This window comes from Pelophylax lessonae (genome assembly GCF_965119305.1).
Source record: "Pelophylax lessonae genome assembly, chromosome: 5".
NCBI lineage: Eukaryota > Metazoa > Chordata > Amphibia > Anura > Ranidae > Pelophylax > Pelophylax lessonae.
This window is the reverse complement of record NC_138772.1, coordinates 192,498,980-192,525,365: the sequence shown is the minus strand read 5'-3', so window position 1 is coordinate 192,525,365 and position 26,386 is coordinate 192,498,980. Positions and strand designations below refer to the sequence as shown.

At 45.0% G+C, this 26,386-nt stretch overlaps 1 protein-coding gene across 4 annotated transcripts in view; it reads right to left on the bottom strand.

The window, feature by feature from the left end:
- BBS9 (Bardet-Biedl syndrome 9) overlaps positions 1-26,386 on the bottom strand; it is a 629,867-nt gene that overhangs the window by 529,357 nt on the left and 74,124 nt on the right. For all 4 annotated transcript variants that reach the window (XM_082258749.1, XM_082258751.1, XM_082258748.1 and 1 more), the window contains exon 6: positions 20,094-20,207. In XM_082258749.1, coding sequence (XP_082114875.1) covers positions 20,094-20,207 — 114 coding nt within the window. The remainder of the gene's footprint in view (positions 1-20,093; positions 20,208-26,386) is intronic.

Below are 26,386 nucleotides of genomic sequence, written 5' to 3'. Positions count from 1 at the left end.
CTGTATTGGACAGGTGATGAGCAGTGCCTGGTTTTCTCCACACATACCGCTTAGAATTAAGGCCAAAACTTTCTATTTTGGTCTCATCAGACCAGAGAATCTTATTTCTCACCATCTTGGAGTCCTTCAGGTGTTTTTTTAGCAAACTCCATGCGGGCTTTCATGTGTCTTACACTGAGGAGAGGCTTCCGTCGGGCCACTCTGCCATAAAGCCCCAACTGGTGGAGGGCTGCAGTGATGGTTGACTTTCTACAACTTTCTCCCATCTCCTGACTGCATCTCTGGAGCTCAGCCACAGTGATCTTTGGGTTCTTCTTTACCTCTCTCACCAAGGCTCTTCTCCCCCGATAGCTCAGTTTGGCCGGACGGCCAGCTCTAGGAAGGGTTCTGGTCGTCCCAAACGTCTTCCATTTGAGGATTATGGAGGCCACTGTGCTCTTAGGAACCTTAAGTGCAGCAGAAATCTTTTTGTAACCTTGGCCAGATCTGTGCCTTGCCACAATTCTGTCTCTGAGCTCTTCAGGCAGTTCCTTTGACCTCATGATTCTCATTTGCTCTGACATGCATTGTGATCTGGAAGGTCTTATATAGACAGGTGTGTGGCTTTCCTAATCAAGTCCAATCAGTATAATCAAACACAGCTGGACTCAAATGAAGGTGTAGAACCATCTCAAGGATGATCAGAAGAAATGGAAAGCACCTGAGTTAAATATATGAGTGTCACAGCAAAGGGTCTGAATACTTAGGACCATGTGATATTTCAGTTTTTCTTTTTTAATAAATCTGCAACAATGTCAACAATTCTGTGTTTTTCTGTCAGTATGGGGTGCTATGTGTACATTAATGAGGAAGAAGAATGAACTTAAATGATTTTAGCAAATGGCTGCAATATAACAAAGAGTGAAAAATTTAAGGGGGTCTGAATACTTTCCGTACCCACTGTGTATATATATATATATATATATATATATATATATATATTGTTATCACAACTATACTGTTTGAGCATAGTACAGGTCTACTAAAGGTCCTAAAGGTCTACTATTATACAGAAAATTGGTTGATGGCATAGTGGTGGTCTACACCTATCCTGAAAGAGTTCAGGCAGTTGGTGAGGTACTGGTCAAAAAATGCTGTTGATCAGCGTAAAATCTACTTCAGTGAGGAGGACTAAATGGGAAATAAAGGTGCTCCCCAATAGGGTGGTGGGGAAAAGTACTGGATATAAAATAAATAAAAAAGGAAAACAAAAAAAGTGGGGAACAATATATGAAAAAGAAATAATGGATGGGGGAGAGGACATCAAAGGTATCCAAGGTAGGTCCCTAAGGCTGGACACCTACAGGGAAGAATAACTAGTTATGGGAATCAAGGGATGGATGTTTTGTATCCAAGAAGTCTGTTAAAAAATTCTTATGAGTGTGGTATGTTTTCATTAATAAAAAAGGGTATCAAGACTGCACGAAGTAAGAGAACTCGCCTCTAATAAAATAAGTCGCTAGTTTAAACTGGGATTTAGTGAGGCCTGAGGGCTTAAAGTGTTACTAAACAAATTAAATCAGTCAGTATATGAAGTAAAGCATCCTTGTTTTACTCACTGTGGAACCTAAGTGGTTAATCCAGCGAATTGTGTAAAAAGGCTGTTTGATCTGGTCTTCTCTGATCCTCCCCTTCTTTTACTATTAAACAAATGTATATCACAGTGCATTTCAATGGGAAATAAATTTAGAAGAGCCAAGGTCAAACCAGGGTGGCTAAACCGTAATGTAAAAATGCTTATTAGAGCGACAAAAATGGCATTTAAGAAATATAAATCGGGGGGGGGGGGGGGGGGACATTATCGGCTTTCCACCAATAAAAGGAATCGAACAAGAAATGTAAAAACAAAATCAGGATGGCTAAAAGATGACTACACATAGCAGAGGAGTGTAAAAAAACCCATAAGACATTCTTTAAATATATTAATAAAAAAAAGTGAGGTCAGAGCATGTTGCACACATAATTAACAATGATGGGAGGATGGTTGCAGAGGACACAGAGAAGGCAACTGTGCTAAATACTTTTTTCTCCTTGGTTTTTACACACGAAAAGGAGGGGTATATTGATCATGACTCTATGGTTAGCACATCATTACAGGACATGCCACAGTGGCTAACAGAGGATGAAATCAAGGAAAGACTTGATAACATTAACACTAATAAATCACCAGGACTGGATGGCTTGCACCCAAGAGTACTCAAGGAACTCAGTAGGGTTATATCTAGACTGTTGTTCCTAATCTTCACAGACAGTATAATGACAGGAACTGTACCAGGTGACTGGAGGAAAGCTAATGTGATACCAATATTCACAAAAGGGCAGAGGGATATTCTGGGAAACTTTAGGCCGGTCAGCCTGACATCAATAGTATGTAAATTATTGGAAGGGATGATAAGGGACTATATCCAAGAATTTGCTTAGGTCAACAATATCATCAGCAGTAATCAGCATGGGTTCACAAAAGGACGTTCTTGCCAAACCAATCTGTTAACATTTTACAAGGAGGTGAGCTGTGAGCTAGATAGGTAGAGACCTGTGGATGTGGTGTATCTGGATTTTGCTAAGGAATTCGACACAGTTCCCCACAAACGCTTAATCTGTAAACTAGGGTTTGGAGGCATCGACCACAAGGTTTGTTCTTGGATAGAAAACTGGTTACATGGGCGTGTGGGTGGTGATAAATAACGCATACTCAAACTGGTCTGGAGTGGTAAGTGGGGTCCCACAAGGCTCAGTCCTGGGACCAATTTTGTTAAATTTATTCATCAATAACATAGAGCAGTGGTCCTCAACTCCGGTCCTCGGGGCCCACTAACAGGCCAGGTTTTAAGTATTACCGTGGGGAGATGCAGACTAGAATACTGCAATCACTGAGCAGCAAATGAGATCACCTGTGATGTAATTTAGTTATCTTGCAAACCTGGCCTGTTAGTGGGCCCCGAGGACCAGGGTTGAGGACCACTGACATAGAGGACAGAATCATTAGCTCAATCTCAGTTTTTGCGGATGACACAAAAATAGGCAGGGCAATAACTCTCATCAAGATATAGAAATCTTACAGAATGACCTGAACAAAATAACAGAGTGGGCAACTACATGGCATATGAGGTTTAATGTAGAGAAATGTAAGGTATTGCACTTGGGGGCAAAAAACATAAACACAAATTATGATCTGGGGGGGGGGATCTCTGGGGGAAACCAGGATGGAGAAAGATTTGGGGGGTTCTAGTAGAAGATAGACTAAGCAATAGCATGCAATGTCAAGCTTCAGCTGCCAAAGCCGGCAGAATATTAGCATGCATAAGGAAGGGGATATATTCCAGAGATAAAGCTATAATCCTGCCACTTTATAAAACCCTGGTTCGCCCACATCTGGAGTATTCTGTGCAATTCTGGTCGCCAATCCTCAGAAGGGATGTGCTGGAACTGGAGAGAGTCCAAAGAAGGGCAACTAAACTAATTAGGGGATTGGAGGACCTTAATTACGAGGAGCGATTACAAGCGCTTCATTTATTCTCCTTGGGGAGGAGACACCTGAGAGGGCACATGATGGGGATTAACAAATAACTCAATGGTGATCCCAGCATAGGAAAAAAACAATTTAGTCTCAAGGAGTGCAAGAGGACATGTGGCCACACAATGAGATTAGAGGAGAGGCAGTTTAACCTTAAGCTGCGTAAGGGGTTCTTCACTGTGAGGGCGGTAAGAATGTGGAACTCTCCTCCACAATTGGTGGTAGCTGCGGGAAGTATGGCTACTTTAAAAGACTCTTGGACATGCATCTCACAGATCACAAAATTCAGGGTTATGGGAAATGATCACGCCACTCACACACACACACACACACACACCTGCACAGGTTAAACTGGATGGACTGTTGCCTTTATTCAACCTCAACTACTATGTAATTATGTAACTGTCCCCAATCCATCTGCTGATAGTACACAGCCGTGGAGGCACTCTGCACATGCTCAGTTTGGTGTGTATTGCTAGAGAGTTTTTTTTTTGTTTTTTTTGTTTTTTGGGGGAGGGTGCATGTGATGAGCACAGGGCCAATCGGCACTGTCAGGACAGAGGGTCAGGGGTCCTGCAACCTCATAGGACAGTCAGAGGAAATGAAAACTCCTCCTACAGTGCTCAGCCAGACACTGTTAGAAGAGATGAGACTGCTGATGAGAAAAGGTATTTAGAAGTTTATATTTACTAAAAAAAAATTGCATTTCCATGTTCTGTGTACTGTGGGAGACCAGATATAGTGAATGCAGGGTTCGGGGTTTAGTAACACATTAAGATGTAGCAAAACCAGGGATCCCTTGGGAAAGGACAATTAAACAGAGTCTCTAAAATATCGGTCCAAAATCTTGTAAGCATGGGGCAGGTCCACAATTTATGTAAGACATCGCCTGAGGCAGTGAAACCATAAAAGCATACATCAGGGAAAGAAGGATGTAGATGTGGTAGTTGTGGGACCATGTACTATGTCACAAAAGTCTTAAATGCAGACTCATTTGTAGTTGTATTTATAGAGTAAGTGTCGCCAATTGTGGACTAAACCTGTAACCAATCTTCCCTGGCTTTGGTGTACTGGAGATCTTTTTGGCTCTCTCCCCCTCTCTACTGATGTCACTACTGTAGGGACAGAATCTGTGCAAGGGAATGGGGGGATTTGAGGGGAAAGGGGTTGTGCAAAGAGGGGGATCTGGGAGTGGGGGTTTGTGCCAAGAGGGGGGATTTTGGGGTGGTTGTGCTGGAAGGGTGATTTGGGAGGGGTTATGCTAGGAGGGGGGATTGGGGGAATTGTGCTAAGAGGGGGGTTTACAACCTACAGACCACTGAACTCGGAGTACATTTTAGGACTTGTTCACACCAGGTGCAGAAATGTGGGAAATCATGTGCTTTCCCGAATTGCACAAAAATGTGCTGCCTTTTGCAGACACGCTTGGATGCCATTTGTTCCTAATGACACCCACACGTCTCTAACAAATGCGCGTATGTTTTGACCTGCTAAAACGCATGGTACCAAAGTACCATGTGTTTTGGTGCTGCTCAATTTTAAAAATCATGCAGGTACCCTTTTTCTGTTTTACATGTATAGAGCAGCTCAAAAATGCAAGGCACGCTTGGTTGCACCTCCTGGTGTGAATGAGTCCTCAGACTAGTGGGCTCCGGGATTGTGCGCAATTCTGAAAAAATTAGATTTTTGGCTTACCAAAAAAATTCATTTTCTCTGATGTTCATTGATGGACACAGCTCCAGAATGTTCTTGACCATTGGGTTACGCTGCCCCTTACAGGAGTAGGACACTAGGCAGAAAAAAAACGTTACCACGCCTATGGGTATGGATTTGTGGCAAGCAGTGTCAGAAGAAAAATAACCCAACTCAATAGGGGGGTAGGTGCGGTGTCCGTCAATGAACATCAGAGAAAAGGATTTTACGATAAGACAAAAGTCCAATTTTCTCTTTCGTTCATTGGCAGACACAGCTCCAGAATCTTCTTGACCATTGGGACATCAGAAAGCAGTGTCAAAATGAGGGGTGGGAAAAACACAGCAGAAAAAATTCCCAAAGGCTAAACCTAGCCAACCAGGTAACAGGGAGCTCAACCAGGAACAACTGGAGCTTACCTGAAAAAAACAATACACCCTCAAAGACGACCAAGTCCTCTCAAACAGCGGCCTGCGAAACCTTGCAGCCAAAAGCAGCATCTGCAGATGCCAACACATCTACTTTGTAGAATTTTGTGAAAGTGTGAACAGACGACCAGGTGGCCACCTTGCAAACCTGCATCACCGACGCCTGATGGCAGAAAGCACAGGAGGCATTAAGCACCCACATAGAATGCGTCTTAACAGGGAAAGGAGGACCCTGATGCTTGACCGAATAGGCCTGCACTACCGTCTGTCTGATCCATCTGGAAATAGTTGCGGCAAACGCGGCCAACCCTTTGCGAGGTCAATCCGAAAGGACAAAAAGTGAGTCTGATTTCTTAAACAACTTGGTTGCCGCCAGGTATACCCTGATCGCCTGAACCACATCCAGAGAATGCAAGGCAATCTCCTTAGGATGCTTAGGACACAGAGAAGGCAACACAATGTCTTCATCAAGATGGAAGCCTGAGACAACCTTAGGAAGGGACGATTGACAAGGGTGAAGCACCACTTTATCTCTGTGAACCATCAAGTAGGGTGAACGAAAGGCAAAGCTGCCACCCTGTGTGCAGAAGTAATAGCCACCAAAAAGGCTACCTTCTGGGACAATGTCAGCAGAGGAATTTCGCAAATATTTTCAAAAGGTGGTTTCTGAAGAACTGACTGCACCAAAGGTCCCACGGAGGCAACTGAGACCGCACAGGTGGAGCCAAGTGACGAACTCCCTGAACAAAGGTACGAACCAAGGAATGTTAAGCCAAAGGAAATTGACAGAAAATCGCAGGGCTATGTCGCGGCCGACCTAGCCTGGAGCAGAGGTCTGCAAGCGCTTGCTGGCCAGACTGGGGAGACCATAAGGATATAGAATATCCAGTCCGTCACCCAGTCCAGCAGTTGATTGTAGATCTCACAGGAACAGAAAATAATAAAAGAGGAAAAAAATCAGTTTAAAAGGGAAAAAATGCCAGCACCAGAGATCCCAGCAAGAAACTAGGTCCTTACTCCTGACTAGGCAGAAAAAAAAGAAAAAAACTAAATGCCTGTAGCAGGAAGTGGGAGTATACCCCCTGGGCCTGCCCCATAGGCGTGGTAAAGTTTTTTCCTGCCTAGTATCCTACTCCTGTAGTTGGCAGAATAACCCAATGTTCAAAAAGTTTCTGGAGCTGTGTCCGTCAATGAACAAAAGAGAAAAGGTTGAAAAACACTGATCTAACCCACCACAGGCCTCAATTCTCAAGTTTTGAATGTAATTATACAACACAAGGCTATTGTTAGTGAAGAATTGCTTGTTTCCCAGTAAGAACCTGATAATGTTGCTAGAAATGATTTATAAAGTTCTTGCTAACACGAGTTACTGCATCAAGTACTAAAGTGATTGAACCATAGAACAAGTCCCAGTTTACAAAAACGTACATCAAAATGTATGCGCTAGTAGATTTATTATAAGAAACTGTAACTGTTATCCTTAGTAACAGTGTCCTTAGAGAAAAGATTAGAACACTAGCCAAATTCAGGTTATTTTTGCACAAGTTTATGACAGTTTATTATAGACCATTAGAGTTTGCCACAGAATGACAAAGCATTTCCCTACAAATCCAATTTATTGATCATGTAACTGCCAATAGTGGCTAACATCCAGCAGACAAATGTGCACCTAAAAGACCGGAGATATCTGATGTAGAAATAAGCTTTTCATACCGAAGACCACTGACAGGAAACATAATATGGAGACCTCTCTTTACATTCCAACAACTGCACTGGGGATTGTTCACAGGCAGGCTAATACACATTGATCATATGTTCTGCAAGTATTATTGGAGTGTGCTTATTGTGCTCTGGTGTGAACCCAAATAGTTCCTGACAACACTCATCAACGTGGCATTAGACTATTATACAAAGCAGTGAAAGTTCAAACTCCTTCAAATATATAAAATGTGCTTCCCTCATATTTTCTAATAGGGCCATATTTACATCTCACGAGCCTATACAAACAGAAAATCTTTCATTGTTATCCCCACCTATCAACATATTCCACATCCTAAGCCACCATCCCTTAGGCTAAATACATGTACCTTCTCATGCCTATTTAGAGGTTCCAGACTGCTTCACCAGGCTAACGTTACCCTTTTGACTATGTTGCATGTCAGATCCAAATTTAGCATGTAACATGGTTACAAGCAGGACTTCCCCCCCCAGGACTTGCCCACCCCCCCCCCCCCCCCCGCCCCTCCCTGCTCCTCACACACCCCAAACTGATCGCATGTGGGGGTTCTTCTCCATGGCAGTCGCTATCACTTTTGAATTCTGCACGGCTGTTCCCCCACAGCCATGTCATTGATTCACAAAGATTTGTAAATTAATGAACTACAAGTCCCATCTGTCACCTCAGCAGGCAGATATGTAATTCTCAGTGGAACATAAGTGTGATGATTATCGCACTCGTAGTCCATTGAACCTTCCTCGAGCTCAGTAACTGAAAGTCTGTGCCTCGGTACAGACCTTAATTAGAATCTTCAGAAACTCGCGATCCACTGACTGCAGTAGCAATGCCCTGCAAGCTCATTTGCAAGAAAAAATAAATAAAAAAATAACCAATGCACATTTTGTGCTGCAAATATGGGTGCATGCAAGGACCAGCTGTATTCTGATCAGTTTGGGGCCGCCCCTGTTTGTCATCTTAGTGTATTCTAACAGCGCAAGGCTCCGCTGTCAGAATACAATGCTCCATTGGGGAGGTCGATATCTCCAAAGACCTCACTTGCATGGATGGAGGTTCATTTTTTTTTTTTTCTTCATTCAGCCCCAATTATCTATTTAAACAATGCAAACCACCTTCCGCCCATGAGTGTGTCAGTCAGACATCAATGCTTCTCACACCTAATCATCTATGGCCAGATTTAGCCTTTAATGTAGTTCTCATAAAATCATTTTTTGATCCTAGAATAGTGTTTACAGTATAGTGTGATGTTTGGAGGTTGTCAACACTTGAACAACATGCTTTTCTAATTCAGAGGGGTGTTCACCTGAAAAAAAAAAGTTAAATTCGATAAAAAAAAACACTCAAATGTAACCTTTCAAATCAATATAGTCCCAGTGACAAGAAAATAAATATGGTTACTTCAGTGGAACGGAGTTTAAACACAGTGGCACCACAGTGCCCAGCCAGAAATTGAGCTTTTTCGACTACCATGTACCATGTGATGGCTTTTATAGAACCCATTACCTGAGTAACAAAAAAGAAGCTATATACCTGCTGTCCAGAAACTATCCCTTTTGACTATTACATTTCCCATACCCTTCCTCAAACTGGAGAGGTGTAAGAGCCAGTGGAGCTAAAACAATGTACTTAAAAAAAAATAAAAAAAAAGCATTTTAATGAAGCTTACCAGGGAGCACCAGGATCTATCGGGTCACCCTAGCATTTGTCCCCTTATTTTGTGGCAACCATAAAATAGGTTGCCACATGAGCATGGTTGAAATTTAAACCTCAAGCTCCCTAGTGGTAATACTGGAGGGAGTCTAGGGCTCATTTTATGGACAAGCATTCTTGTTTTGCTATAGCATAGTTTCTCCCATTTTTGAAAGAGAAAGACCACATGATGCTCACCTACATGATTAACTTGTCACAGAAGCTCCTAATCCCACATAAGTAAAACCTGTAGATACAATATCCTACTAGAAACTACCAATGGGTGATCAACAGTGGGATATTGGTATCCAGTTGTTGGGATTAAGCTTGACATGTTTCGCACAGACCGCACTTCTTCAGGGTCTTATTTCATTAAAAAAAATTGAATTTTTGTAAAATCTTACCTGTAAAATTCCTTTCTCTGAGTCCTCCGACAGTCGCCGCCCCTTCATATTCGTCACAATAGGGTTATTGACCTTTGCTCCGTAGGAGTGGCTAGACAACAGAATATGTTAATATCAAAGCTTTTAGCATACCCCACCCCCAGGGGGTGGTCCCTTCAGTCAATACCCTCCTGCTTCCTGCATTCCTACCTCAGTTTCAGTAGCATAGCAGTAGAGTACATAAACAAAACCCCAAAAGAGGGGCGGGGGCGGCGACTGTCGGAGGGCTCAGAGAAAGGAATTTTACAGGTAAGATTTTACAAAAATTCAGTTTTCTCTTACGTCCTCCGACAGTCGCCGCCCCTTCATATTCGTCACAATAGGGATGTCCCAAAGCAGTGTAGACATGAGGGGTGGGAAAAAAAGCAGCCGCGCCTAAGGCAACGCACTACCCACATCAGAGAAAGGAACCTTACCAAAGGAAGGAAACCAACTGGGCAACATGAAAAAAACTTGCTCAACAGGAGCAACAACCCAGGAAAGAACAAGTAACCTAGGGAAAAAAAATACCCCAACAGCCAAGGACCCAAACAAAGGACCCTAAGGCACCGCCGCACTAAGAACTTTACGGCCAAAGGAAGCATCTGCCGATGCCTGAACATCCACCTTGTAGAATTTTGAGAAGGTGTGAACGGACGACCAAGTCGCCGCCTTACACACCTGGGCCACAGAAGCCCGATGATGATAGGCCCAAGACGTACTCAGAGATCTCGTAGAGTGCGCCTTCACAGGCATGGGAGGGACTTTCCCCCTCAAAGCATAGGCTTGTTCAATGACCTGCCTGATCCATTTGGCGATGGTAGAGGCCGACGCCGCCATGCCCTTCCGAGGCCCCTCTGGAAGGACACAGAGAGAATCCGTCTTGCGAAAGGATTCAGTCGATGACAGGTAAACCCTGATCGCCTGAACAACATCCAAGGAATGCAAAGCCACTTCCTTTGGATGTTTAGGCTTTGCGCAAAGCGAAGGCAAGACAATGTCCTCATTGAGGTGAAATTCCGAAATCCTTTTCGGAAGGAAAGACGGGTTAGGACGCAAGACCACCTTATCCAAGTGAACCACCAAATACGGAGATCTGCAGGACAAGGCAGCCAGCTCCGACACCCTACGAGCCGAGGTGATTGCCACCAAAAAGGCGACCTTCTTGGACAACATAGACAACGAGATCTCCCTGATATTTTAAAAAGGAGCATGTTGCAACACGGACAGAACAAGATTCAAGTCCCATGGAGGCAAAGGCTCCTCCTAGGAGGGACCAGATGCCGCACCCCTTGAACAAAGGTGCCAACTAAAGAATTAGACGCCACAGGGCGCTGAAAGAGAACGGCCAGAGCAGAAATCTGACCCTTAATCGTGGCCAACGCCAAACGCTGGTCCACGCCCGTTTGAAGAAAAGCCAACACCCTTGATACCGAGTATGAACGAGGGGAATACCCCCTGGACTCACACCAGGCAAAATAGGCCTTCCAAGTACGGTAGTAAACCTTCCCCGAAGAGGACTTTCTAGCCTTAATCAAAGTGTGAATGACCTCAGGGGAGAGACCCCTATCCTTCAGGATCTGGGTTTCAACAGCCAGGCCGTCAAAGCCAGTGACTGTAAAGCAGGATGAAATATCGGCCCTTGAGACAGGAGATCGCCTCGAAGAGGCAGACGCCACGGAGCGTCGACCGCCAGATTCACGAGGTCTGCGTACCAAGACCGGCGAAGCCAGTCTGGTGCCACCAGAATCACCGTTTTCGATTCCGAGGCCAACCTCCGAAGGAACCTGGACAGCAGCTGAATCGGTGGAAAGGCATACATCAGACGATACTGATGCCAGGGCGCCACCAAAGTGTCTGAGGCGTCTGCCCGAGGATCACGTGTTCTTGCCACGAACCTTTCCACCTTGTTGTTCAGACGAGACGCGAACAGCTCCACATCTGGGGACCCCCACTTCTCGCACAACATCAGAAAGACATCCGGGTGAAGGGACCATTCTCCCTGGTCCAGGGTCTGGCGGCTCAGATAATCCGCCTGCCAATTCTCCACTCCCGGAATGTGAACTGCCGTTATCGCCAGGACGTGCGTCTCGGCCCAAGACAGGATGTCGGCTACTTCCCGAGCCGCTCGGGCACTCCTGGTGCCCCCTTGGTGGTTGATGCAGGCCACCGCGGTGGCATTGTCCGTCTGAACCCGAACCGGACGGCCCTGCAGCCTGTCCGACCAACGCCGAAGGCAGAGATTTATTGCTCGCAATTCCAGAATCTTGATCGGAAGGGAGGACTCCTCCTCCGACCAAGTTCCCTGGGCAGACAGAACGCCCAGAACACCACCCCAGCCCGACAGGCTGGCATCCGTGGTGATCACTGTCCACGAGCAAGGGCGAAAGGACTTGCCCCCCGACACCGCCGGGGACTGGAGCCACCACAGAAGGTCCCTTCTGGTGCGATGACTCAACGAAATCTGGAGATCCAGAGATTTCGGTCGTCCGTCCCACCTGGCCAGAATCTCCCTTTGGAGACCCCGCGTGTGAAACTGGGCAAAGGGTATCGCCTCGAAAGCCGAGACCATCAGTCCCAGACACCTCATGCACGTCCGGAGGGACGAGCACTGAACGTCCCTGAGGGACCCGACTTCTTCTTGAAGCTTCCGGAGCTTGTCTTCCGGCAGGAAGACCTTCGCCTGAACAGAATCCAGGATCATACCCAGGTAAGGAAGACGAACCGACGGACACAGCGTCGACTTTGGAAAATTTATCGTCCAACCGAACTCTTGCAGAGTCTGCATCGTGACGGACAGGTCGTTCACCAGGCCCTGACTGGTCGCAGACCGAACCAGAATGTCGTCCAGATACCCCAGGATCGAGATGCCCTGGGCTCTCAACAAAGCCAGAACCGGCGCAAGCACCATGGTGAAAACCCGCGGAGCCGAGGCGAGACCAAAGGGCAACGCCACGAATTGGTAGTGATCCTCCGCAATGGCGAATCGAAGGTGCTGCTGGTGACCCTCGAAAATGGGGATGTGAAGATACGCATCCTTCAAGTCGATGGAGGCCATGAATTCCCCCGGAACCAGGGCAGCCACCACCGACCGCAGGGATTCCATGCGGAACTTGCGAACCCGCACAAAGCGGTTCAGAGCTTTCAAGTCCACAATCGGACGTACCTTGCCCTCCTTTCTGGGCACAGTGAACAGATTTGAATAGAATCCCCAAAATCTGTCCCGATGAGGCACCGGAACCACCACTCCCTGAGCCCGCAGGTCCCGCACCGCCAGGTGCAGATCCCGCAAGCACTCCGGAGACAGCTGAAGATTTGAGGGAAAAAATCTGCCCGCCGGCCGAGAGAGAAACTCGATCTTGTATCCAGATCGAACGATTTCCTGAACCCACCTGTCCCGAACGCGGGCCAGCCAGGGTTGAAGAAAACCGAGCAAACGTCCCCCCACCCCAGAACTGGGTGAGGGCGCCCCTTCAGGCCGCATTGTTATGGGCAGCGGACCCGGACTGGCCGGACTTCTGCTTACCTGCCCACGGCTTTTTCTGGGAGCCTTGTCCCTTGAAGGGCTTACCCTTATAGTGCGACCGGAAGGCACGAAAGGACCCCTGAGAGGGCCTAAACTAAGCATTCTTCTTACCGCGAACAAACTTAGACTTGTGAGTCTAGGGCAAAAGAGTACTCTTACCCCCAGAAACACCCTTAATCAGAGTATCCAAGGAGTCGCCAAAAAGGCGAGAACCCGCGTAAGGCAAATTAGCCAAAGTCTTGCGAGAAGATTGGTCAACAGACCAACATTTCAGCCAGATCAGGCGACGGTTCAACACCGCAACACTCTGCAGACGCGCAGCCAAAGGGACCATATCTAGGTCCACATCACACAAATACATGACACCCTGATGAATCTGATCCACCATGGCCAATGTCGACGGCAAAGCAGAGTCAGCCACCAGAGTGCGCCTGAGCACCTGCGTCCAATCGGCAATAGCCTGGGCTGCCATAATGGAAGCAAAAATAGGCTTCAGCATAGAGCCCGCAACCGTATAAGAGTGACGGGCCAGAGACTCCAATCTCCTGTCCCTAGGGTCCTGGAACACCGTGGTATCCTCAGCAGGAATCGCAGTGGATTTATTCAAAATCGCCACCGCGTGATCCACCTGAGGCGGCACACACCAACGCTCATCAGTAGCTGGTGTAAAAGGATAACGCAGCTTGAACCTACTCGGCACAGCAAAAGGCTTCTTTATGTTGCGCCATTGCTCCTCAACAGCACGCTGAAATTCCGTAGAGCAAGGAAAAACCTGCGACATTTTGCGTTTTCTCTGCGTCCCATAAGAGGACATCAAAGCAGGAGGACATGGTTCGTCCTCCAAATGCAGCGTTTGTTTGATAGAAGCAACCAACTCATCCATGAGTGCAAGCTCTTCAGACGAGCCAGGGGGAGAATTATCAACCCCTTCCACCTCAGCCTCCCCTTCAGACCCCGCAAGGTCTAGAGAAGAACGAGACCCTGAGAAGGGCACTCCAGCCATAGCATCCCCATCGCCCTCTGAATCAGAGGAAATGGACACCCTGGGCCTTTTTGTGGATCGATCAGCCACCAGCATCTGCACCTGAGCAGCAAGGTTAGCCACAATAGTAGCCAGATCAGCCCCCTCGGGGGAAGCAGCAGCAGCCCCCTGGCCCCCTACCAAGGAGGGAGGGAACTTGCTTTCCTGAGAATCCATGCCCCAGTAACTTAGGAAAAAAAGGAGTACTGCCCCTTTAAGGTCGCGGCGATCGTAGCCCACCGCACTCACAAAACACACTGACCCACCTGGCTAGGAATACAAAGGCAAGGAATACAGGAATGGAAGGTAAAAACCTGGAGAGGTCACACAGGCTGCTGCTTCATCGATCGCTGTCCTCAGAGCAAAAGGAAGTGATGCGAGACTGACCGCCCCCATAAAGCCTAAGTAAGGCTACACAAACATGGCCGCCGGCCGAGGCTGTAGAGGCAGAAACACTGACATGCGGCCCGCGCGATCGCCGCCAAAATGGCGGCGTTTGGCGCCAAAACGGCGCTCTCCCCACACAGGATCGGCCACCACAAAACTGTCACAAACAAATGGCGGACCGCAGCAGCGGTCGCCGCACAGTATGCCCACAACATGTCTCACAATCATGTCCTTCACAGCACACAGCATGTCACACAGCCTGTTACACAGAGAAGAGCAGGAGAGCCCCCCCCTGCAGCCCACAGAGAGCAGCTATACTGACAGGGAGCTCAACATTATGCACAGACATGCAGGGTCCCACAGTCCCAGACTGACACCCAAGACAGACAGGTCCCCACACAGAAATACACTTGCCATCCGGATGGCGTGGGGAGCCTGCACAAGCGATCAAACCGCTGCACTAAGGACAGGGAGAGTCGCAGCCAGGACGCAGTGGAATTGCGGTGCGAAACCGCATGGCGTCCAGTGAGGTAGCCACCTCACCGCAGCATCCCCGCAGCGGACAGGGATGGGTCATTCATATTTGCCAGGGAAACCTAGCTGAACGCTCGATGGCAGGCTGGGAAGCCACTGGCCCTGAACCCCGGATAACCAGGGAGGCCAGCCTGAGACCCAGCACCGCACGATCATCTTCATCAGAAGATCTAACTAGAGCTGTAAAATAAACAGCTAAGTAAAGAAAGAGAAAAAGAAACTCCAAATAAAATCAAAAAGAGAAAAGAAGCTGGGACTAAAAAGCCCCAGCACAGGAAATGTCTAACCTACTCCTGAGCTAGACAAATGAAACTGAGGTAGGAATGCAGGAAGCAGGAGGGTATTGACTGAGGGGACCACTCCCTGGGGGTGGGGTATGCTAAAAGCTTTGATATTAACATATTCTGTTGTCTACGGAGCAAAGGTCAATAACCCTATTGTGACGAATATGAAGGGGCGGCGACTGTCGGAGGACGTAAGAGAAATTATGTTTCTGAATAAGAATAAAAAATACAATAAGTGGTCATTTACATACTCCTTTTTAAATTACTGTAAGCTATGCAAGTGGTACTGGCTGTACTTACTAAAAATCTGTAATACAACAATAAACCGATTGGAGGGAGTCAAAACTAGCAGAGGGAGCACAAGGGATCCCCCAATATATTGTGGAAGTCGGGGCACACCTGTAAGCAATGACAAGAACAATATTAAGATAATATAGTTGTATCTATAATGAAGGGCCAATATTGGTGCATTTGCAGTGGTTGTTACTTACTTTAGTAAGGTAATAGCTAAAAGACCAAGTTTGTTCACCACACGTAGTGAAAGGGTTAGTTTTGTTAGCCAACAATCCCCTAGGAATTAATACATATTAATATATTATTACCGACTGACTAGTTTGATTAAACAGAACGTGCGCGTACCCTGATAAGAGTGGGGGGGGGCGGGCATGGATCCTTTGGCTGGGCGGAGTGAAGCACACGCCGGCAGGCAGGGACCCAGATAGGAGAGACACATTGGTGGCACACTGGGCAGACATATGCACTGAGGATTAGGATACCCTAATCGAGCATATACCTGCGGTAAGCTTTTAAGGGTTGGGCAGAGATATTGGTACTAATATTGCACTATAGTTACCAGTGTATAGTTGTAAGTAATCACTGTATTGCTCTACTGCCACTCCATAGGTAGAATCCCTGTTAAGGGTCCATACTGATAAAGGCTTGTCCACTGGCCTTAATCCCTCTTGGCTTGCCTTGATCAACTGTCAGCATAGTTTTTAGAGGTAATCTTCTTCGCTAGATGGATTACATTATAAACTAGACTTATCCAGCATTATTACTACCATAGGTAAGAGCCATAGAACGATTATGTTTGACATATAGTGTTTTGTACATTAATGACCTGTTTGCAAGTAATGAGTAGCTTTTCTGTTTAATCAAACTAGTCCGTTGGGAATAATATATAATATAATAATATATATTAGCTCCTAGGGGATTGTCTAAGGAAACCAATCCTTTCACTACGTGTGGTGAACAATCTTGGTCTTTTAGTGATTACCTTACTAAAGTAAGTAGCAACCACTGCAAATGCACCAATATAGGCCCTTCATAATAGATACAACTATAATACCTTGATATTATTCTTGCCATTGGTCACAGGTGTGCCCCCGATTCCACAATATATGGGGGGGATCCCTCGAGCTCCCTCTGCTCGTTTAGACTCCATCCAATTGGTTTATTGTTATATTACAGATTTATAGTAAGTAAAGTCAGTACCACTGTAAATGAACACTGATTGTATTTTTTATTCTTATTTGTTTTTTAATGAAATAGGCACCTGAACAAGCGTGGCCTGCTCAAATTATGTCGAGATGAACCCAAACAACTGGATACCAATATCCCACTGTTTATCACCCATGGGTAGTTCCAAGTAGGATACTGTATCTACAGGTTTTACTTATATTGAACTACATGGTTGTCTATACCCAGCACTTGGGGTGGATGGTATATTCCGGTGTTAGAATATTGTTACATGTTTAGTTTAATGTCATACCAAAATGTTTTAAATGAAAAATTGTTTGTTCAATAAAATATACATTTTTTTAATTTAAACTAGCTTTTGTTAGGTGTTGTTGTGCCATCAAAGTCCATTTTTTTCTTGCATTCCATTCCAATAGATATAATCTAGGACGAGGCACTAATCTATAGGAATATGTCCACAGTGCCACTCTGTGGTGACATACTGTACAATACTGAATCAAATAACATCAGTGAGCCTGGGTAAATCGGAGAGAATCTCATTGTTCCTTTAACAAAATTCCTTAGCTTTCTGGGTTGGGCTTTGAACAGCACGGTTGCCTCTTAGATGCTATGCACAATAATCTTAAGCTCAAGTCTCGCATTCACCAGGATAGTCACTGGCTCCCTGTCTTTCCAGGGCTCAGGGCTTCAACAAATTTACGTTTTAGGGCTGATAAGTTTTCTTCTTGCCTGGTTGGTGAACAAATTCACTTCACTCACAATCCTAAATGGCCTTGCCATCTGGCCAGGAACTTTCTTTCCAGTGTGGGAATCAGAACTGCCGCTCTGTCCCCCACTTTAAAGTGCCTTACTTTAGCTGACCTATTTCATATTCGATATTGTGCCTCAAATGCAAATGTTCCTTGACCATTGGCAAAACATTTGCAACCCTTTGCATTTGGGAGATGTACTCTAGAATACTCATGCGAAGGGTGAACGCAATTTCCCATTCTTGTTTTTCTTTATGTCAAGAAATCCCTGGGGACTCTGTTCATATACCAATTAAAAGAGAGAGAACCCTATGGAGAGAACCCTATGGAGCCCTGTATGGCAAGCAACAGTGATGGCAAAAGGAAGTCCAAATCCATCCCACTCTATTCCATCACTCGCTTAAGCATGACTTTTCAGGTCTTGCTAAAGCGTATTACCAGGCCATATATCTGTAGACAGACATGCGCAACTGCTTAATCTGAAACAGTTTGCAAAAATCTGCCATAATCCTAGACACAAACCAAGTGCTCTGGTTTGTAAGAATTTTGGTCTGAAAACTCACCCTAGTAAACACTTGTAACAGTTCACAGGTGATCATTTTGGATAAGGTATTCTGCAGAGGAATAGCTTCAAGGTATCAGGCGATATAGTTGGGGATCAACAATATGTACTAGTGGCCTCAGCTTTTATCAGTGGGCCTACCAAATCCATGCCTATATGTTTAAATGGAATTTCAACCACAGACAGAGGCACAAAGGAGCTGTGAAATTGCCACACCAAAATGGTTAACTGGCAGGCGGAACAACATGTGCAGTTTTTCTTTACTTCAGCTTTTAACCCTGGCCAGTAGAACCGGTCAGTGAAGCGTGTCTATGTTTTCTCAGTCCCCAGGTGTCCCCCCCAAATATTGTTATGTGCCAGACTGAGGACCTGGCAAAGCAGGTCATTATGGATTGCAAACTAAAGCTACTGCTTATTTGCACCTAGCATCTGGGGAACACCATTTATGACGAAAACCTGTTCTCTTGCCTGGGTCAGAGAAAACACTCGCATCTGGACAGTGCCAATGCTCCCTTGGATATGTCCAGGTCAGGGAGTGCAGGACAAGGTGCAGCCTCCTGTGTCTGGAAAGCCACAGGTGCTGCATATAGCCACCAATACAAGAATATGGCTGTACACAGCTGTACTCGTGTAAATCAGCATCTTCTAGATTGTAAGCCCTAATCTTCTAGATTGTAAGATCTAATGAGCAGGGCCCTCTGATTCCTCCTGTATTGAATTGTATTGTAACTGTATTGTCTTCCCCCACATTGTAAAGCGCTGCGCAAACTGTTGGTGCTATATTAATCCTGTATATTAATAATAATAATTTACCCGTGCAAGCATGTATAGCAAATGCATCCCCAAATGCATCACTTACTGTTTGGGAAAATATGCTGTATGCACATGTACAGGTATATTTACACAAGTATGACCACATAGAGCCATTTGCTTGTATTGGCAGCTGTACGTGGCACCTGTGCCTCCTTGGGTGGGGGAAAACTCCAATGATGTTATGCTTAAGAACATGGGACCTAATAAACATCTGTGTGCATGAGGCCATAGAGTCAAGACCTCAACTGCTGGAAAGTGCATAATAATCCAATAATAATAAGATAATCCAAATGCTGAGACACACTAATTGTACTAAAACCCAGAAAAAACTGCATGCGCTTTTTTCACACAATATTCATCGATATTATACCACTATATAAAAATATTGCAGGTAATATGACTATATTTCAGATTCTTCCATGAAAAGTATCAGAATGACGTATATAGAACAATGTGTATAGAACTGGAGTGATATTCTATTCTTCAGCAGACAGTAGATACATTCAGATGCAGATTCTACTATGAAAACTAAGCATAAACATACTATCCTTAAAATATTATTTATCTATATCATGACTATATGTACTATCTATATAAATATACATATCTTGTTAGGAGTATATAATTGAATAAAATCAGAACAACAGCAATATTACCATAAAGCAGGGGTCTTCAAACTATGGCCCTCCAGTTGTTCAGGAACTACAACTCTCATCATGCCTAGTCATGTCTGAGAATGTCAGAGTTTTACAATGTCTCATGGGATGTGTAGTTCTACAAGAGCTGGAGGGCAGTAGTTTAAAGATCCCTGCCATTAAGTATCAAACTATAGCTAAAACATTATTTCATATTAGTTCTCCCATTTTTGCTTTAGCCTATGAGTAATTCTTCTAATTACGGCAAAGACCTGTTAATACACACTTAATCTCCTAGTTATATGCCATTATATAGCTGACAAACTGTCTCATCAATCTATATTCACGAGTCTAATTTATGATTTATCTCATAATGGTTAAATCAACTAAACAAACAGCAGAACCTACATTCCAATTAAAACTGACATATTCATTGTTATGGTTGTCCTTGAGACGTGGTAATAAAAATAAATGCCCACACGCATTCTTTTCAATAGTTTTTGTATATTTTATATTAAATCACTTGTGCTTCACTGGAAGGTTTAAAGACAAGCAGAACATTTTACTAGTTGTTGAAAAAATACCTTTCACTCCTCCAAATGACCCATGAGTCATGTTGCAAGCTGTTCGTTGAAGATTATGTTCATACATCAGTTTAATCTGATACTGATTGCCGTGCTCCACATTTCCTAATGTACCTTTAAAAAGTAAAACAGAAAAGATATACTGCAAATGCTAATCATGTTACATAGATGAAAACAATCTGAACTGGGGCTCATTTCTTAAAGTGTTTTAAAAAGCAACGGTCAGCATTTCTTGACGGCAACCAATAAGATTCAGTTTTGTACTGGAAAATAACAGCTACAAATTGAATATAAAATCCCAATGTTTGTTGTGGGTAAAATAGAGGTCTCTGTAGCAAGAGAAAAAGATTCTCCTATCTAGCTGGCAAGTTGAGCTTTATGCACCTACTCACACATTTTCCTGATTATTCTAAACTACTTTGTTAAAAAAATAAATAAAAAAAAGCCAATTATTTACAGGTCACAATAGCTCAAGAAGAAAATGTTACCCCAGCTTTCATGTTCCTGATTTGTATTTTGTACCATATACTTGTGTTAAAAAGTATTCTGTTCTCTTTTAATTTATTCCTATGTGTGAAATTCCTGGTGATCTTGCCAGTCCACCTGCTTTCCTATTTTAAACTTACCATACTAGGCATAGATGCACATCCTTCCCAGTGTGGTCAGTTTTCTGGCTGTACTGGGAGTCCAATTGATCACAACAATACCATGGTAATAGACCACAAACCGCTTGGCAATGGGTATCTATTAGATTAGATGACCATGGGGGTCTGGTAAGCAGCCTACCATAAATTCTTTCTTGGTCACGGGTGCCACTCATTGGATGCTTAATTGGACACTCTGCCATTGCTGGGACTTGTGGTTCCTTTCAAGTGTGATTCACCACTCCCATTGGGCACTTTTTTTTTGTCCTCTTTTTCCACTTGAAGACTTCACTATTTTTGGGACCATTTAGTATTGGAGGACGTTTCTAAAAAGTTTTTTGCTTACTATAATTATACATGCTGGGATTGGTAGTCCCTCTTAATATTGGTTCATACCATTCTCACCTTTACAGGGTGTTCACATCACTTGTATATCATTTTTTATTGTTTGGTGTTTGTTTTTTCACTTGTTCATTATTCATTCTTTAGCGCAACACATATTTGTATATATTATTTGGACTTTGTTCTATGAGTCTGTGTATGCAGCTTGTTTTGTATCACATTTTTCACAATTTTTTTTCAACTTAATGCAGAATTTTTTTTTTATTTATATTGTGCAATTGTAGAACTATTTTCTGCAGCGTTGGAGAATTTTCACGTATTCATATCATTTATATCACCAATATGGACATCTTTGAATTTAGGAATCTACAGGTCCTTGACATGGAGGATGTCTTTGATGGCAATCCTATCCAAGCTGATGATATAGGTAGTCGTTTTTTGCGACTCAAAAAACGTATGACTTCTGAGGTACATACGTATTGGGACATAGCGTTCTTGGAGCGCTATGTGACCGATAAGATGGTGCCCAGGAGTCTCAGGTGGGAGGTCAATCCTCAAAGCGATGAACCAGACCTTGAAGGGTGGTTCCGCTACTTCAATGAGGCAGGAATTGCATTCCTGCAGTTCCTCATTGGAAAGAAGCGGAGCAAATTATCAAAAATTGACACCGAGATTGGTATTATAAAGGGTTCATTAGTAGATCTAAGGGACAATGAGGAGTATAAAAAAGGTCAGAACTTCTCAAAAAACATCTGGAGAAGGAAGTCCTAGAACAGAAAAATAAGAAAAAGCGCAAATATAATCCGGATGTTACGGATTATAAAAATAACGCAGTTTTTAAATGGCAAACTGCCAGAGCTGCAAATTCTCCTGAAGCTATCCCCACTTAGTGGGAGCCTATGGAAATTCCCTCTGGACTGCCCTCGAGACCCCCACAGCGAGATATGGGACGATGGAGGCTGGGATTCCCCCTCAGAAAATAGAATAATCACTCGCCATCCATATGAGACCCCAAACCGTGGGTGGAATCATGAGAGGGACCAATACCAACAGGGTGAACATGCCTGGTGGAGTTCCCCCCAAAAATTTTTCGTTTTCCTCCACGACAACAACAGGATGGTCAATACCATTCAGGGGGTTTTCCCAGGGGCAATTAAAACAACAAGCGCATTATAGAACAACGAGAGGGACCAGAGGGGGGAGGCACGCAAGGGCAAAAAAGAAGGCGGACATAAAGGATGAGGACATTTTTAATTTATCCAAAATGTTTTTTCGCAGGAAGAACAGTCAGTTCTCAACCGTGGTCTTAAATTTGCCCCTCCTAAGGCATTGAATAAGTTTGACGCATTCATGGATGTGCAGAAATACATTAGAAAACGTAACATCCAAAGGTACATTATTTCCAACCCTACCCGCACTTAAAACAATAGTGAGAAGAGATTCTCATACACTTCCCTAGCCAATGCCTCTCTGTTCAATCCTCCCACTAAGGTCTCTCCCTCGGTTCAAGTTTTAAGGGACCTTGTCCTTGACAACATAGATAAAATCAAAATTACTAGACCCCCCCCCCCCAATAACGATGCTCTACATGTAGGCTTACAAAAATTATGCGACCAAAAGGACATCGTTATCCGCCCTGCGGATAAGGGGGGAGGCATTGTAGTCATGGACAAGGCAGATTACAATCTAGAAATGAATAATATATCTTAGGAGATAGGGACACATACAAAATCTTAAAGGGTAACCCCACTAGCAAATATAAAAAGGAACTTCAATCACTGGGTGATAGAGCCTATGAGGATGGTATCCTAAATAAAAAAGAAAAGGAATACCTTATCCCTTCCGCTCCACGCTTACCGATAATTTATTTTCTTCCTAAAGGTCCACAAAAACCCTGTGAGACCTCCGAGACGTCCTATCATTAGCGGGATAGATTCCCTCTGCTCCCGCATCGGCAAATATGCTGACAAATTTTTACAACCCCTGGTGTCCAAGATGCCATCATATCTTAAGGACACCACCCATGTCTTAAATATTTTGCAAGAAATTACATGGAAAGATGGGTTTATTATGGCTACAGCTGACATAGCGTCACTGTATACCATTATTTCCCATCAACAGGGGTTAGAAGCAGCAGGTTATTACCTTGATGCAGAGAGCTCACTAGAGGGGGAACAAAAGTCCTTCATTTTGGAGGTTTGAGGTTTGCCATGACTGGACGTGTCGCGATGGGAGCCAAGCTTGTTCCAAGTCTGGCAAACCTCTTAATGGCTAGGTGGGAGGAGGATGTCATCTTTAGAGACCGACCGCCGCAAATCCTTTTGTGCTGGAGGTACATAGATGACATCCTCCTCCTATGGGAAGGTGATCAACCTTCTCTTGATTGCTTCATGCAGGATCTAAGGCTGGCCATGCACTATACAATTTTCTTGTTCAACTTTCCTTTAGATTTACCAAAACCATGTAATATAGGGTCAAACCTAAACACTTTCAATTTGTATGCAGTCAGGCAGGCCCTTGCACTACGTAGTTTAAGGTAAATATAAAGGAAATTGAATAAGAAAATTGTATAGTGTATGGCCAGCCTAAACATGAATGACAGAGGGATTAAGCTTGAGTGTTCTAGCAACACATCACAAATCACCTTTTTGGATTTGAACCTGGTTGTATATGGAGACCGGTTAATAACCACCACACATTTTTTTAAAAACTGACCGCAATGGCTTTATACCTACGGACAGTTTTCATCATGAGGCCTGGCTAAGGCAGTCCCCAAGGGACAGTTTCTGCGTTTACGCCGAAACTGTACTAACCATGGGGATTTTATGTCACAGGCCTCAAATCTAAAGTCCAGGTTTCTGGATAAAGGTTATAATCATGACAACCTTGATAAGGCCATTGGGGAGGTGGTTAATGTTGACAGATCCACACTACTGGTACCTAGTGTGAAGAAAAGCCAGAATTGTGACTCTTTCAAAAATGAATTTGTCACCTCATTTTCAACACAGCATTATGTTATAAAAAAACATCATTAAAAAAACATTGGTCGGTTATCAAAAACAACGGAGTTCTAGGCCCAGTATTGCCAAAGCAACCTAGTGTCATCTTTAGAGGTGTGGCATCCCTCAGGCACAAAATAGCCAGAAAAGTTATTGATGGTCCCGCCAGACATGTCTTCGTCCCTGAATTAAAAGGATTTTTCCCTTGCCGCAAATGTAACATCTGCGCTCTAAATTCATTCAAGGCAGACGAATGGAAAAATTTCAGTCACAGAAGACGGGCAGGGAGTACACCATTAATTCCTTCATCACATGTTCTACCAAGAACGTTGTATATATGCTTCAGTGCAAGTGCGGCAAACAATACGTAGGCCGCACTATGAGAACCATGCAGATACGTTTGGGTGAACATGTGGGAAATAGAAGGAAAGGGTTTCCAGGCCATAGTGTCTCTAAGCACTTTGACCTTTGTCACCTATAGACAAACTCGTACCCCACTGGAGGGGATCGAATATAAAGAGGGAGATATCCCACATTGAAACACGTTGGATATATTTATTAAAAACATACGTTCTCCATGCGTTAAATGTTGAGTGGGATATCAACTGCTTTATTAACAATTGTTGATATGTTCCTTTGCTAGTATTCATTAGATTTCTGTTACCTAATATTTTTTGCTGTAAAATCTATTTTTTATCATTAAATGGGGGATAAGGAGGTGCTCCATTATATGCATAGAATTTTTTCAATATTATCTTCTTTAGCAATATCTTTTTTTAGCCACTAGATGGAGCCTCCCTAATTAGTTTTGTCTACCCATTTAATTTTTTTTTTTTATTATTTAATTTTTTTTTTTTTAATAATTTTTTTTTAAATTAAGGTTAATTCCTGGTTATGGCACCCTCTATGACAGCCCTCAAAAATTCCACTCGCCTGCTCGCATTTTGCAAGTGGAATGATGAGGAGCGCGAGTAAGAACAGGGCTGTGCTGTATGGGGAATGTGTAGCTCCTCCGTTCAGCCTGCCCCTCCCCCTGTCACAAGGCTGTGTGTGTATTTAATTCTTACACAGCCCAGTGAGCAGCTCCCCGCCCCCTCCAGGAATGGGAGAGGCTGCATCTGCTCTGCCTTCTCCCGCCCCCCCCTCTCTCTCCCTGTGACCTCCCACACACTCAGTACTGCGTGCTATATGTGAAGGAGATGTGTGGGCAGGAAAGTTTCATTCAAGCAGCCAGCAGCTACATGGTGAACTGAGTGAGTAAGATGAGCACTGTGAGCGGACTTACTCCTCCCTACCCTCTCACCCAGTCACCCCCCCCCCCCGTCCCTGTCATCACCCTCCCTCTGTCCCTGTCATCCTTCCCCTCTGTCCCTGTCACCCCCCCCCCTGTCCATGTCACCCCCCCTGTCCCTGTCATCTCCCCCCTCTGTCCCTGTCATCACCCCACTCTGTCCCTGACATCACCCCCCTCTATCCCTGCCACCCCCCCCCCCTCTGTCCCTGCCACCCCCCCCCCTCTGTCCCTGTCATCACCCCCCTCTGTCCCTGTCACCTCCTGTCTCTCCCTGTCATTTTCCCCCTCTGTCCCAGTCATCTCACCCTCTGTCCCTGTCATCACCCCCCTCTGTCCCTGTCATCTCCTGTCTCTCCCTGTCATCTCCCCCCTCTGTCCCTGTCACCCCTCTGTCCCTGTCATCTCCTCCCTCTGTCCCTGTCATCACCCCCCTCTGTCCCCGTCATCTCCTGTCTCTCCCTGTCATCTCCCCCCTCTGTCCCTGTCACCTCCTGTCTCTCCCTGTCACCCCCCCTCTGTCCCTGTCACCCCCCCCCCTCTGTCCCTGTCACCCCCCCTCTGTCCCTGTCACCTCCTGTCTCTCCCTGGCATCCCCCTCTGTCCCTGTCACAACCCCTCTGTCCCTGTCACCCCCCCCCCCACTGTCCCTGTCATCCCCCCTGTCCCTGTCACCTCCTGTCTCTCCCTGTCACCCCCCCCCCCTCTGTCCCTGTCACCCACCTCTGTCCATGTCACCCCCCCCCATCCCTGTCACCCCCCTGTCTCTGTGTCCCTGTCACCCACCCCCCCTCTGTCCCTGTCACCCCCCCCCCACTCTTCCTGTCACCTCCCCCCCTCACTCTCTCACTCTCTCACTCTCCCTGTCACCTCCCTCTGTCCTTGTCACCTTCTGTCTCTCCCTGTCACCCCCTCTCTTTCTCTCTGTCACCCCTGCCTTCTCTCCGTTTCACCCCCTCTCTCTCTCTCCCTGTCACCCCCCCTCTCTCTGTCTCTGTCACCCCCCTCTCTCCGTGT